General features: G+C 39.0%; 1 protein-coding gene across 2 annotated transcripts in view; it reads right to left on the bottom strand.

Moving 5' to 3' along the window:
- LOC124111911 (zinc finger C3H1 domain-containing protein-like) overlaps window positions 1-16819 on the bottom strand; it is a 107840-nt gene that overhangs the window by 15348 nt on the left and 75673 nt on the right. The window contains exons 25-28 of one of the 2 annotated variants that reach the window (XM_046471820.2): window positions 14245-14256; window positions 6473-6593; window positions 3475-3552; window positions 655-758 (exon numbers count right to left, since the gene is read on the bottom strand). In XM_046471820.2, the coding sequence (XP_046327776.2) occupies window positions 655-758; window positions 3475-3552; window positions 6473-6593; window positions 14245-14256 (315 nt within the window). The remainder of the gene's footprint in view (window positions 1-654; window positions 759-3474; window positions 3553-6472; window positions 6594-14244; window positions 14257-16819) is intronic. The other variant, XM_046471828.2, reaches the window with a different exon arrangement.

The raw sequence follows: 16819 nt of genomic DNA, 5'->3' as shown, positions 1-16819 counted from the left end.
ACCACCAGTGGCCACCCCTACTTCAGCCGCACCTGACAAATAGATTTACTGCACAATAATCTCAACATACTGCAGCTGACGTTATTCAGAGGTTGTGTACACCGCATAAATCTTGATGTGATTAGCAATGTCAGCAATCACATTATAATCTTTGAAAAAAACTAAAACTAAAAATTCAAAGAAATTTCAATATGATTCTTTCTTATTCTTACATCCCCCAAATCACCCCTGATTAGGTTCTAACTCTGTATTTGTAAAATTCAGTGATCTAAGGTTTGTCTTTTTAAAATCTATTCAGAAACATATTTTTTTTATAGTGTCATGGGTATACACAAGAATAGGAACTCAATGTTCTAAAATAGTGTCCATTTTTCACAACATTTAAGAAAAAACAAAACAAAATTTTCTTTAATAAAATTCCAGGTCATTGAATTATGTTTTCTTGAAAAATGACTCGCACAAAAACAAAATTTCAGTGTACTAAAAAATTACTTATTTTCTGAAAAAAGTCACACAAGAGGAATCAACATTCCCTTAAACACAATTCCAGATGATTGCGAATCTCCACATAGTTTTTGACTGATAAGTCCATTAATTCAAGCTGTTTGCGATTCCGTTATCAGGGCGACTGTCGAGGTTGAGAAGCAGGTATACCAGAAGAGCTTGTTGGGATCACAGGAGCCAGGATCATTCATGTCCACATCAAAGTGGCGGATGACAAATTGCTCGAGAGACTCTAGGGCCCGGTCGACACTCCCCTGAAGCAGATCAGAGCAAGAAGGAGTTTAACAACAAGTACCCATCTATCTCCCATATGGATTACCTGTATCACAGCCCTTACATCTTCATGGATTCAGATGCCCCAGATATGGGTTAGATTCAGATAATAAGCTCCTCCCCTCTCCATTATTTGCCCCTTATGTCTCAGGAAGATGGTGAAAAAAGGGCCTGACACAACATGGCTATTGTTCTGTCATCAGACTATTAGCATATCGACTGACAGTTGAACATGTGGCAATAGACACGTCTCCTTACATCAAAGCTGTTGTTGTGAACCTGGAACTGTTCAATGATATATGAGAGTGCAATGAAAAAAAATATGAATATCTCTTAAAGTGGACAAGAATCATAAAAGAATATTTTTGAAGTTATTTTTAACTTAACTGAATTAACTCATCACTTTTTGAAGGTATCAATTAAAAGATAACATTTTGGAAGATGTAGTAACGATGAAGACTGAGTTGATTTAAGGTCATATACTTCTTTATTCTTTCAATGCTATACCGGTACATGTGCTAGTACATTTATCAAGAAAGTGCTTGATACAGGTACTTGCACCTGTACCAATATGTCACATTGCTTGACAAAGTACTTGCACCTGTACCAATGTCACATTGCTTGACAAGGTACTAGCACCTGTACCAATATGTCACATTGCTTGACAAAGTCCAAGCACCTGTACCAATACGTCATATTGCTTGACAAGGTACTAGCACCTGTACCAATACATCACAGTGCTTGACAAGGTACTAGCACCTGTACCAATATGTCACATTGCTTGACAAGGTACTAGCACCTGTACCAATATGTCACATTGCTTGACAAAGTCCAAGCACCTGTACCAATACGTCATATTGCTTGACAAGGTACTAGCACCTGTACCAATACATCACAGTGCTTGACAAGGTACTAGCACCTGTACCAATACATCACAGTGCTTGACAAGGTACTAGCACCTGTACCAATACATCACAGTGCTTGACAAGGTACTAGCACCTGTACCAATACATCACAGTGCTTGACAAGGTACTAGCACCTGTACCAATACATCACAGTGCTTGACAAAATACTTGCACCTGTACCAATACATCACATTGCTTGACAAGGTACTAGCACCTGAACCAATATGTCCCATTGCTTGACAAGGTACTAGCACCTGAACCAATACGTCACATTGCTTGACAAGGTACTAGCACCTGTACCAATGTCACATTGCTTGACAAGGTACTAGCACCTGTACCGTCACATCGCCTACAGTACTTGTACCGATATGTCAATTTGAAAGAATAAGGAAGATGAAACCCAAAATTTCAATTCAGCCTTCAGTTAAATGTTTTGTAACTTTATACATTGTTAAAACACAATAGATTCCAGTTTTCAAGAAATTTAATTGCAACTCTCATGAAAGTCAGCAAATATGGTTCAATGTCACTGTTAACCATATTCCAGCCGTATCATAGTGGGTCGATGAATAAGGAACATTGACTATGAAGAAGATCAAACATGGGGCCTTTCATGTAGAACCAATGCTACAATCACAAGGCTACCCTACCAACTCTGTGTCATGTAACGTGTTAGTAAACAATTACATACTTTCATCGGCATCATACTGCCTTCATATACCTGGCCAATGAAGACTGAGTCGCATCTTATCCCGGTAATCATCAAGTAAACTAAATCATCAAGTAAACTGTCATAAAACCATAATGACATGTGACAAGTTGTCTCCTGTATGTAACACTCAAGGTCATAACAACGACAAGAACCCCGTCACAGAATTGCCCTCCTACAATTTCCCCTTCCATCATCTTAACACATCCTAAAGTCATTTAATCTTCACAGGTACAAGCAAGCGTGCCAATAGGTGTTCATAAACCTCCAACCACCCACAGTCGTCACCGACGGCGTCACACCGTCTCAGCATAATGTATTCCCAGTCATGACTACCTCCTCCCAGCTGACTGAACGTGTACCCTACCAGAGTATAATATCACCAATGTTACACACTTTTAAGGCTACAGGGATTAATGGTGAAATAACACCTCAATATACCCATCATTACTGCCAATGTTTTCTGAGGTGGATGAATGTCCGATTACAAAGTACAGACATCAAGAGATTAGGCCACATCAAAACAAATACCCTACACTTTGTATCGAATTCCAGATTACACAACACTTCATCCCTAACATTGACACTCCAAGGTGAAGACTCCAACACTATCAATTTGATAGTGCCATTAACCCCTTAACTGATTACCCCTTCTCATTGGCATAGATGTACACGAGACTACGACCAAGGAGGCACTATGTAATATGAGCTCAACAACATGACATGCACAGCCAAGTTAACCCCTTAAGGGACAGGTCATTTAAGATTGGGGGCTTCCAAAGACCAGATTTGTTTTCAGTCAAAGCTTCTAGACATTACTGCTTTCCTTTAAAGAAGCTGAACAATTTTATTTTTAAATCATTTTCACAACAATATCTTTTCAGGACAAATCTGTCATGTCAAGTGAACAATATGTTGCTGTTGTAAAATTCAAGACAAAATAATATTTTTTCTGTATTATCCGAGACTCCATCTCCCCCGCCAGAATATCAAAAGGTTGATCCCTAGTGATGAGTGGGAGAGGGTTAAGGTGACAGTGACATAGGAGCGATATAAAGCAGAGCATGTTGAGTGTCAACCAACCTGAGACAGCTCAAAGTTGGCCATGTAGAAGTGGAGCTTGGCACTGAAGGGGTGCGCCGATGTTGCTTCGTTGAATATCTGTAAACATCAAACATTTTATGCCGGAATAAATCAAGATGCCAACTTGACAAAAACGCTTTACATAGTTTTTTCCTGTGCTTATGTTATGTGACGTCCATTTTTATATGCTTTATTGCATGTATTTCTGTAATTGTCAGGAAAGAAAAATAGGATGTCTTGTTTGACAGATTTTTTAGACCAGTATAAACCAAGATGCATCTGAAACAACACCTCATGCTTGTCATAAAACACAACTGAAATGGAGAGAATGTGTGACCAGATTAACTAAGTGTCGCCACTGCTAATGCTTGAACTACTGGTTTGTCTGGTCCTGAATACTAACAGGCCAGAGTGACACAGTTGGTTTGTTGCTGACTGCAGCAAGAACCAACATTCACATAGTCATGTCTGTCCTTACTTCTCCAGTAATACCAAGTAATTTTTGTTTGTCTGTTTATTGTTTAATGCCACACTTAGCAATATTCCAGCTATATGACATCAGCCTGTAAATAATCGACAAGAAAATCCAGTGATTAAGTCACAGTCCCTTCTTACAAGTTGAATATTGACCAAAACTCTGCAGCACTTGTTGACTGAGGTGAGGTGAGGTGAGGTGAGGTGAGGTGAGGTGAGGTGAGGTGAGGTGAGTCACATACCAGCTCACATCGTTTCTGCAAATGTTATCAGGGATCTGGACCAAGCATACAGATAGTAACAGAGTCAGTACCCATTTAATTTCTTTTTCTCCATTCAATTACTATAATATTTTATGCCACATTGAACAGTATTTTAGTCACATCACACCATGTCAGTTCAAAAGCCATAAAAGCCATAAAAGCCATAAGCAAATGTATGGTCCTGACAAACCAAGGATCATATCAGGGTAAATCTGGCATTTGAACCCTCAGTCATAGGATCTTGGCACACCAACATATCACACTGCAGCAAATTGCACCAATTTGGGCGCATGGTGCACCAGTGCCCTCGTGCTAACCCTGAACAACCAACATAATGATGTCAAGAATAGTAGACCGGGTGGTTGCAAGCAAGCATCCCTTTTACCTTCCACCACAAGGTGACATCCTTATTAAGGGTCATATGTCAAAGTTATCAGATCTTCAGATGGATTTGATTTGAATATCAGAAAAGAATGGATCAGGTTTCAGAAATACAGGACCAGAGATTTTATACTGCACTTAATAGATGACCAAGATCTCCACATAATTTGGAAAACTGAATAATGTATGCTGGTAGATCTAACATTCAAATTCACACTCAAGCTGTGCATATGTCAACATCTCTCCTCTTACAATGTTTGTGAGTTAGACACGGAGGACGTTGACAGGGAGAGCGCAGCCCAGACTGTCATGTACAACATACAAGCAGCTGTCGACTCACGGCCTAAAACCGAAACATTTGTGCCAACATTCTCCGCACAAAAAAACACAACAGTAAACAAACAAATCTGACAAATATGAGAAGTATGATCCCGACCATGTTCACATGTGTGCAAAACACTTGTCACAAATCTAGCCCAGACGTTTCTCAGATGGACGTTTCTGGTGTCAACTTAAAGCCAATGTCAACGTTTGGTGACATATGATTTAGTCTACTTCCTGCCTGTGTTGACTGCAGAAACCAGCACCATCTGGTCATGTGACCAGACTTGCACATGTTTCTTATCACAAGTAGTCATCATCCCCTGCATGGTTTCCATGTCAACAAACATTGTCAGAGTGGGTCAATGGTGCCAAAAGCCCGAAGTGATGCAGGTCTCAGACGTTTACCACTTCAGTGAAAACCACGAGCACAGGTATGATGCTGACAAACCTAGAAACATAATCGGGGCGAACCGGGATTCAAACCCACAATCATAGGTTTCTGGCATGCCCAAGGGACGCAACTGTGCACAGCGAATCGCGGCGCCTTAGACGACTGGGCCACCTGTGCCCCCTACAAACATACAGTGAAAGTATGTTCAACAACATAAATTTCCTTCTTGTTTCATTTTTGACATTTTTCTTATTGCAGTAACAATAAACTTTCTACAAAACAAGAATTCTACAAATAGATATTTGAAAAATAACATTCAATATTTCAGGAAGTCTTGAGAACTTCAGAGGGAATACACATGTAAACCTTATCAGCAAATAATGATATTTTTGCAGGTCTTGCCACACATACTGTTTCCATTACTAATGAAACTTGAAAAAAACCAACCTTTCTTCAATATGCAATGCATGAGAAAGGTAACCTCTATGATCTCTCAGACATGGCTACTGATGTACTTGGGATTTAAAATAAAAAAATTCTTTTAAATCACACAGCAAGAAATCAATGAAGAGTTTATCTGTGTGGTATCAGAGAAGTACATGTTTTCATCTCAGCATGCTGTTTGAACCTCAAGTCCGTTTGTTCATAAAACTGAAGGAGTCTGCTGGGTTTGGTGCCACTTTGAACAATTCAGCAATCACGGCATGTAAGATGTGTCTGTGTTTGTTGTGTAACGCCACACTCAGCAATGTTATAGACATATGACAGCACCCTGTGACATGATTCAGGGTAGGATGACACAGTATTAAACATGTCACCAAGTCTGACCACCTGATCCATCAAGATCTACCTCCATAGGTTGCTGGGGATCAATTCTAACCCGGATCCCAATGTGATGTAGGATCTTGTGGGAGGAAGCCTAAAGTGACATGCCTCAGACATGTAACACAGTGCAACCCACTGATGATAAACCAATAATCATAACCAGGGCAAGTCTGCGACTTACACCCATAATCATAGATTCTAGCATACCTAATGGACACAGCACTGCACAGCCAATAGTGGACTGGTCAAGTCTTGCCCTTCTCCCATTCATTAAAGGTGGGAACAGTAGCATCTTGGTGTCTAGGAAAGACACTGGTGGACATTGTGTACCACAACTTACATGTCTAGTTCCTTCCAGCTCCTTGCACGCAGCGTACAGGTCGCCAGCCAACAGCCAGATGTCAACCAGGTCCGGGTTCAACTCCAGGATTTTACGACATGTAGAGCAGGCATCCTCCCATCTAGAATCACAATAAAACACCCTTGAACATGCTGCAAACCAGTCAAAACGTTCTTGTCATGAATTTCTGATTAATATCTGTTGAAGGAATCCACAGAGATAGCTGTTCTAGTGCAAAGAAAGGGTTGCAATGATCAAATTTAATTGGATATGGTAAAACAACAATTATAGATATATCAGAATCAGACATAAGTGAGTGAGTGAGTATGGTTTTACACCGCTTTTAGCAATTTTCCAGCAATATCACGGCGGGGGACACCAGAAATGGGCTTTACACACTGTACCCATATCGGGAATTGAACCCAGGTCTTCAACGTGACGAGCGAATGCTTTAACCACTAGGCTACCCTGCATGGATACATTATGGTGGGGAACCAAGACCTGGCTCTCAAATTGTACCCCATCTTGAAAGGAGTCATAAAAACATTCAATACAGTGTGAGATAGAGGCAGGGATTTGCCTGTCTACAGTTCATTGAAGGAATAAAAGGAACTATTTCCTCCACATCACATGCAATTACAAAATGTAAGAGTTTCAGTATTTCAACATATCACAGTTTATACGACAGAAAAGCCAGAAGTGATGCATGATACGCAGTGGAAGTCTTAAAAATAACTCAACAAAACTTTAAGTTAATGTCTGTTTAATAATTGAAACTCAAATTTACACTATATTTAAATTAACCCACGATTTCAGAAACAATTTCTAAATTCACAACTTACCACGATTTGTCCTTATTTAATGTTTTAGTCCTTATTTGACGATGTTTTAGTTCTTATTTGACTATATTTTAGTCCTTTTTTGACTATGTTAAACCCTTATTTGGTTTTCTTAAAGTCTCCATTTGACTTTACAAAAAATACAATTGTGCCCTAATCTGACACTGTCAGAGGCCACCGTCAAGATGGCTGCTCTCTACCAAAGCATGACTATAAAGTGACAAGCCCAGGGACAGAGTTCCCCGCTGCACACAATTGCACATGCCGCCCGTGCGCTGCATGCTGCTGTCGAGACCACCAACCCTCAACAAGTGGTGCGTTCGTGTGAATGTTTTTTAAGGTTTTGGCATCCTTCTGTTTAATGCAGGTTTTAGGTATTTACTACTTTGAATTGTTTGATAAGAATTACTTAGACGTTGACAGATGACAAAGTAGACAATTTATGGATAACAAATCTTTAATTACTGTAAAGGCCACATGTCAGTATAGATCCTTATACCGTCGTCAAGCAGTCTTGCTTTACAACAGTAAAACCATCTATACTGAAACGTTGCCTTTACAGTAATTAAATAAGTTGTTATCGATATGTGACTACTTTGAAAAAACAATGAACATAATCTCCAGGTCTCAAATCCACAATAAGCAAATCCTGTCATCACTACAGGGCCCAAACTCAGGGCCACAGTTCTTTTGAAAAATGAGCCCTTGCCCCAAGTGGTAATTGAGAATAATTGTACTTGCTAGTTTCATTGAAATATTTTCACAAATGCAGTGATACCCATTCTTTAATTCCTATTCTTTGCATGACATTGTTATATACTTGTTACAACTGTTGCTCAATAAACCGTGTTAGTGTTTATATTCAAGTTGGTTTCCGCTATCCAAAGTGTGCAGTGAGACAGTCTATTGTTGATAGTCATTTTGGAGAAGTAAATGCAAAGTGAGACAGTCTATTGTTGATAGTCATTTTGGAGACGTAAATGCAAAGTTAATTATGTGAGCAAAGACCACTCGCATTTTTCACATTTAATTCATGCCCGTGTTAATTTCAAGATTTACAGTATCAAGTCTTCTTGAAATAAAACTAGCCATGAATTTGTGGACAACTAGGTGTTTAACATGCAGCCTTGATCACTTGCTGAAAAGTTGGTGTCAAATAATGCTACAAAACGGAATCCTTCTACCCAGAAGGCCAAGCTGAGAATGTCCCAGTGCACAGACATGTGGCTTGCTGCAGCTGGAGCTAAACAACAGCCATGTTCATCCTTGTTAGATGTCTTCACAGACCACAGCATGGCCAAGACAGAGATGAAACACGGACATTTGGTCACTCATTGCAGAGGAATTGACATAAAAGGCACCTGTTAACATAAACCATATTCACTAATCTTTGTGTTCTTCTGGTCAAGAAAATTCTTGCTACATTCCAGATTTAGTGTAGTGTATTGAAGCGAAGATGCTGGGCAGATGAGCCTGGCAGATCATTCTGACAGGTAATTCACTTACCATGTTGGAATATCATTCTCCAGATGATGTTTCAGTTTTCAAATCAACATCAATATGGTGACCAGTTCATTGAAAATGGAAAACAATCTGACCTTGATACTTAACACAAATTTAGGATATGAGTGTCAGTGAGTGAGTGAGTTGGGTTTAACGCTGCTTTGAAAAGTTTTTCATATATATCACAGCTTGTCAGCTTGATGTTTGAGAAAGACCCGAAGTCTTCCACGTTTACCAATTTGGTGAAACCCATGAGTATGGGTATGATGCTGATACGTAGTCATGACGAATCTGGGATTCAGTTCCAATGATCAAAGGATTCTGGTATGCCTAAGGGATGTAACTCTGCAAAGTGAATTGTGACTCTACAAACGACTGGACCACCTATGTCTCCTTAACCTTTAGCCTGCTGAATTATTTTCACACTTCTTGGTAAATAGATATGGCAAGTTTTGTTAAAGGGTGTCCTTATGCTATTCGAAACACTGCTAGTGACAAACTCTGTCGAACTGGTTCGACAGTAGCGTTGAGAGCTTTAAGGATATCAGGTTAAATCCTTTATTACAGAAGAACTAATAACACAGGACTAGAGAACTGTACTAAATATATCAGATGTTTTAAAGGTCAAAATTTCAGAGTTAAAAATCAAAGTTTACACACTTGAAAAGTGCTCATTGTGAAGAAATTAGTAGTTTTCAGATTCAGATTAAAATGACCTTGTTATATTTCAAATCAAAACATTACACAACCAGGTGCAACACCCTCACTCCATGTGCAAACATTCCACATACCTTCAGAAACGGCTGTACTCTGGTACTGAGATTGCTTTAAGCATAACAAATAGTTCCTTGATTCAATTCCCTCTAATGTGAATTTCTTGTATTACAGTAGGATTGAATGCACTGGGTGTGGAGTGCAAGGCCATGCTCTGGCTGTAAAAGACCGAATTATCTCCCCTGGCAGCCGTGCAAATTTCAATTTCACAGAATGGATACCATGGAGAGTTACGACAGCCATAAAAAAATCCACCAAATGACGCCTTAACTCAAAAAGCAATTTATTGCTTTTAACACCAGGCACAAATTCCACAAAGTTTACCCAATACTTCAATTTGTGTTTTCATTGTATCAAAGCATTAACACAGACTTCCTCTGAATATAAAATATAACCCAGGTATTCAAGCATTCAGGTCTTTACTAGCACAATAACATCACATGGCACAAAGAAAAGAATTTGCTGGGAAATCATAAGCTCCAAATTGACGATTTTACATTCCAAGTCTTCAACAAGAGAACCGCCATGTTGTTCGCATCGCGTTCATGGTCGTTTCTTGTACTATTAACATAGCAGACTGTGTGCACCCAGACTGCCTCATGACCTCAAGAGTGTCCTTCCACGCCCCTCGGGTACAATGCAAGCAAGTATGTCCTAATAATGAGGTAATGACTGTTTTTTGTTGGAGCAACAATACCCCCCAGCTATCAAGATCTGACCAGGGAACTGGGTGCATGTATTGACATCAGCTCATGCAAACAAGGCTCCTAACAATTACATGCTTTCTGGACAAAAGATTGTTTTTATGCTGCAATAAACCCTACCCCCTGAAAATAAGCAGCATGATTTCATCCACCCAGTAAATTCAATTACATGGGTATTGGCAGGGAGGAATATGTTCTGTGTGACCTACAAAAGCTTTTCTTATCAATAATGCTGTCCCTGGTATATTCACATATCATCCAACGATGAGTATTATGATCGGTTATTACAGAATAATTTCTGTACAGATGTTAATCACCATTACCCATCACCACCTCCAAATCCACAGTTGACATGTTAATTTAATGCTGAAACAGGAAATTATTACAAACACATTCAGTCAGACACTTCAGCCAATGGTTTGTCTAGTCGCTCAGCTTATAACAGTTCATATATGAGAAGGAGGTCTTATGCAGCTTTTAGCAATATTCCGTAAATATCACGGCGGAGCACTCCAGAAACTATGCCCATTTTGGGAATTGAACCAGGGCCTCATGTTTACGACTGAACACTTCAACCACCAGGCTACCCCAGCACCTCAGACCATATATTAAGTTACAATCTACTCATAATGATTCCATGAGACAATTTCAGATTTGTAGGTTCCAAAAAAGTTTTGGCCACAGACTGCATGTTTCAAGTTATATGTTTATCTCTGCCTCCAATTGCTTCCCAGAAATACAAAAAAGAATAAAATCTAGTTTCACATCAACAAATTCCAGTTTCTACCAATTTGGCAGTTTTGATGTTTGAGAAAAGAATATTTGATCTTTTTTAAATTTTTCTATTTCTATTTAATTCTCTTGGAAGATAAGAGTGAGTGAGTGAGTGAGTGTAGTTTCATGTCACAAATGGCCATATTACAGCTTTATCACCAGGGCCGTTGGCAGATCAATTCATCTTCATTTACGGCATAGTTCAACTAGAATACTTCTTCAAGTTCACCAAGGTTATCAAATCACTGATGTCAGCTTGTTTGTGTAAAAGTAAAACTGACATACATTTTCTACAAACTGCAAATGTCTACAATTAGAAAATATTCCATTGGCAGGAGGGGGATGAAGGGGAAAAAATATTTTGACAGTGACTAAGAAGAACAGATACTGGAAGTGAATTTGTTGTCAAGTCCTATTGCATTGTGGTGGCTAGGTCCACATACACAAGATATATACAATTACCACATTGTGGCCAAGTGAATGTTGTTTAATGTCACATTCAGTAAAATTCCAGCTGTATCATAATTGTCTTTAAATAACTGGGCCTTGGCCAGGCACCCCAATGGTTGATAGTGAAAGATGTGATCAATGCTATATGATCATGATGACAAATCAACCATCTTGTAACCACCCAATCCTTCTTAGTCCATCCTTACTGAGGGTGAAACAATACATCAGTGCACCGTGCACTGTGAGTTTTCATGCAAGGATATGCTACACGATATGTTTTTTACTGTACCAATACAAGACGATACACTTGATAAAATAAATGACTTACTTCTCGTTAAATGACCCCAGCATGTTTGTCAAATATCTCAAAATGTGTTGTAATTAGCGTTACAAGTTCATTATTAAAAACAGCTCCCTCGAACATGTGTCTAAACAAGGCCATAGTTAACTTTTTTTGACAGGGGGGTCAAATATTTGTACAAGTATCACTTGTCTCCAACTTGTATTTTCATGATTCAAATAAAACTGTTTTCTATAAAAAAAAATCCAGGGGGGCAACTGCCCTCCCTGCCCCCAGGCTGGCTACGGCACTGCTAAAGCTAGATGTTCCTTCTGAATCTGCTGTGAAATATTTATAGTCAAGAAGTATGTAAATACGCATTGTGATACATGTCCTATCGTGACCTATGTATCGTGACCTTGCTGTATCAGCTCACCCCTAGTTCTTATGACAATCATGCCAAACATGGTCACTTCATAGACCACGGTTCCTTAACTTCACCTGATCTGCAAAGCCATGTTCACAGCATGACATGCTGCCATTCATGTAAGGAATCAAACCATGTCATGAGTGTGCACAAGCAAACACTTTCACCAATAGGCCACCCCATTTGGGCATAGCACAAGAAATGACAAGAAACAGTATGCAATCAAATAATGTTACCCATCCAATATTTTACCCATAAAAATACACTCTCTACACATAGGAACTTGGATTTTCTCAGATATAGATGTGATGAGGGAGTTATCTATGTTATTTTATACTAATATTACTGCTATATTAAATTATCTTGTTATACTCACACACAGTATAACAGCTATCTCCTTAATGACAAGTGCGAGGGTAAAAACAAGCACCATCTCTTAACATCGTTTGGCATGACAATTCTAGCTATCGAACAAGCAATCTTCCGATCTCTAGCCCGATGCTCTATCCACAACATCAGAAAAGGTGACATGAGCAATGATATATGCCAATATGGTAAGCAGAACATACAATTTAGCAGGTGACAAACTGCGATCACCGAAACCACATTAGTCAACTCTTACACCAGGCATGGAACACTGAGCACCTACTCTGCCCCAGAACAGTACACCAGTACAGGAGAATGCTAAAATAGATGTTTCATTTTTCATCTTTACATCTGAATGAGGTAATCTTACCACCTCCTGAATAACTCTGACAGAATAATGAGAAATGCCATTTTCATAATCAACCCGATCTAATGATTTTTGCATTGAAAACATAGATCATCTAAATGATGGCTGTGAGACTGTCAAGACGAAAGTCCATTTCGATTTGTGTATAGTTTTATGTTCCCTCAGAGTGCAAACAAAACAAACATTGTGCACATTTAACTTCAACAGAGAACACTGTGCCATCATAAACAATGTGCAGAAACTTGCAACACATACTGAAAAGTAAACAACATAAAAAATGAAAGCTAGAAATTTGTGGAAAGCATCTACAGAGCCTGCTCCCAGACATGTTGCCAAGGATTATATAACCTGAATGTTGGTTCACTAGTCCACCATCATGACAATAAACACAAGTGCAGATGTCCCAACAAAACAGTTAGAGTAAACATGGATACAGCCCTACTGCAAGTCCTTTAACAATCCCATCATCAACAAATCACAAATGTCCTACTTTCATGCTCACTCATACACTTCAAATGAAACTGCTCAATTCCTTGTTTCCTGCATATATGGATCATAATAAATACTTTTCCAAAAATGACTTCTAATTTTTTTTTCAAATTTCATTTTTTATTCATTTGGGTTAAATATTTAATACCATTAATTCCAAATGACATTCTTCATTACCCTGTATATCATATCCCCATCCTATTAATGATGATAAAAACCCTGGACCCATTTATCATAGCTTCGTTACAGAAATGACATCTCTCTTATCACTATCTTAGTACAGAATTTCTCTCTCATGAGCTTGAAATCAAAAACCACTCCAACTGTCTCTTTACAACATAGCGTTGGCATACAGTACTTCAAACTTTCTGCCTTTTACGAGCGATTCCACAAAACATAAAATAAGAAAAGAAATCCAATAAATTAATTTTATAGTGGAAAAGATGTTTCCCTGAGTATTAAGACGGTGAGGGGGATTTAATTATGCTGCCAGATATTCCCAGTTGTCTTTGAGACATAATGCTGCAATGGGAGACAAGTTCAAGTGGTATTGCCACGATTAAAATCAGGAACGAACAGTTCAATCTAATTTCACAGCTATTTTTAGTGTTGTGCCTTTGAAACTGAAGCTATGGCAGTGACAGCATCCAGGGTATACCAACCATACATATACAGGGATAAATAATACAAGATATTTAAAGATACACTTATTAGTAAGTCAGAAACACTTGCAACTTGATTTTCATTAAGATCTGATAAAGTGACTTGCAGTACCAACCATATTGAAACAAAATCTCACCTTGGCTTATCTCTGTCAATTAAGAAAATGAAACAGAATCAAACTTAATACAACTAATCATAAACTACCTCTATGGATATGCCAATAAAAGCATAACCACAATGCTCTGTAGCTCACCTAGTTCTCATATTTGTATACATGATATGTCAAAATAATATGAAATAGCCATCACTTAAAATGTATGCAAATATATTACACAAAATTGCTTCATAGTTAGCATCTATACAGTCTATCTTGCTTTTGATGAAGTCTGCATCATTTTGGCTTTTGTGGCCATTTATATAACAGAATCCTCAAACCAATATCTCATTACATCTTTTCTCGGACAATTCATGCCAATGTTTGTAGTTTCAGAGACGTTGAAAATAAACAGGTAAGAGACTTGTACAGTACCATGGCATAAGCTTACGTGAACTCTTACATTGGTAGGTGAATCATGTTTTATATTGTCAGGACGTCCGTCATCATACATCAGTGGATTGTAACATCCCAATGACAACAACCCTTTCAGTGTGAGTGAGTGAGTGAGTGAGTGAGTGAGTGAGTGAGTGAGTGAGTGAGTAAAGCCACGTTCAGCCATATTCCAGCTATATGACGGCGGTCTGTAAATAATAGAGTCCGGACCAGACAATCCAGTGATTGACATCATAAGCATCGATCCACACAATTAGGATTGATGACTTGCATCAACCAAGTCAGCAAGTCTGACCACCTGATCACGTAAGCCACCTCTTACGACAAGCAGTCGCCTTTTACGGCAAGCATGGGTTGCGGAAGACCTATTCTTTCCCGGTCGAGTGAGTGAGAATGATACACTCAAGTTATCGGACGCCAGTCTGAGATAATCGAGTCTGGTCCAGACAATCCACTGATTGACATCATGACTATTGATCTATGCAATTGAGATACGATGATATGCCTCAACCAAGTCAGCAAACCTGACCTCCTGATCCTGTAAGTTGCCTCTTAAGTGAGTGAGTGAGTGAGTGAGTGAGTGAGTGAGTGAGTGAGTGAGTGAGTGGCATCTAAATATCATCCTCCAGCGTATTGAACCAGGTGAACCTGTGGTTGATAGTGTCAGCACATCTGAACACCTGATCACAGCAACACGCAAGGTCACAGCTGAAGTCTTTCCTGAGCCCCAGTCCACCAAGCAATCTTGGCACATAGCTTAATAACCCCAACACAAAGACTTATCTGCTCACTTAGTCTAGTGGAACAAAGCCCTGGTGTTTAGCCATGTCAGTATTAATGATAAATTCTACCTGACATGGCCATCTAATCCCCATTTTAGACATTGAGGAATCCAAGGACTGATTTTGCACTTGATGTCTGTAGAGGGAGTGGTAACTGTGGTGGAGGAATTAGGGTAAGATGGTTGTCGGGGATAGGGCTGTAATGATACACTTTGTTGCGATACGATACACTTCTTGTCTATACAGTTGCTACACAACACATGATAGGATACACGAAAACTTGGCACTTTGCATGTTACAGAAACATTCCATCTTTGACAGAAACTAATAAAAGCCCAACTACACATATCTTTTAGATTTCGGTCAACTGATAATACACTGGCTTGACACATCTTGTACATACAAGCTAAAATAGTATTTCACAATTTTGAGTTCACACAAGGACTGGCTAAGAAGATCAATAATCAGAATTATTATCGATGGGAAGAAATATTAATGATCATCGATATGAAATTGTTGTCATTGATAATAAATTACAGAAACCATTGTAAGAAAATATAGTTTACATTTACCGAAACAGACTTGTCATGTCAATTGTAGAAGGCAGGAAGCAACTGCTTTTGTTATGTCTCAAATGTCCATAAAGAATCCATGCATAAATGTGTCACTGCTCACCAGTGGTGTGAAATATGTTTTTTCCAGGACTTTCTAGCATATTTGCTTAAGTTACTTCTCCAATATTTATCGATAATATATTTGATTTTATTTAGTTAGTGATTATTGATCTCTTTGATCTATATCGATAGCCAGCCCTAGTACATACCATTTTACACATCACTGTTGCCAGTATTGTTTAGTATGGATACAACACCCACTGATATGATTCTCATATCGTGGCACAGAGCATCGCGTTGCACAGTCGGCGAATCGCAACACCCCTTGACGGTCATGAAACTGTCCTTAAACAAGCTGACTATACATCTGTACAGTTAAGTTAAAGTAATGAAGAGCGTAGCTTTATTGTACTGAAATACAGGTGCTCTATCTTAAACGTTCAGAGTTAATTTCAGTATGTTTTACTTTGAACATATTGGATTATTCTTTTGAAAGTGAGTTCAGGAGCTCAATGGATATACTGGACTCAGTGTTCTGGCCCTTAAAGGCTTAGTGTCACTACACAGCCATCTCTATCAGTGCGAGTTGAGATCGTATGACACTGACCATCAAGAAACATCTACAGCCTACCTACCATGTCTACATGCCGACCATCAGGACCCATCTACATCCACCCTACCCAGGCTACAGTCGACCATCGGGACCCATCTACACTCACCCTACCCAGGCTACACCACCACCATCAAGACCAATCTACATCCACC

This window comes from Haliotis rufescens, unplaced genomic scaffold (genome assembly GCF_023055435.1).
Source record: "Haliotis rufescens isolate VD_foot unplaced genomic scaffold, xgHalRufe1.0.p SCAF_5, whole genome shotgun sequence".
In the NCBI taxonomy this organism is placed as follows: Eukaryota; Metazoa; Mollusca; class Gastropoda; order Lepetellida; family Haliotidae; genus Haliotis; species Haliotis rufescens.
This window is presented reverse-complemented; position numbering and strand designations above follow the sequence as displayed.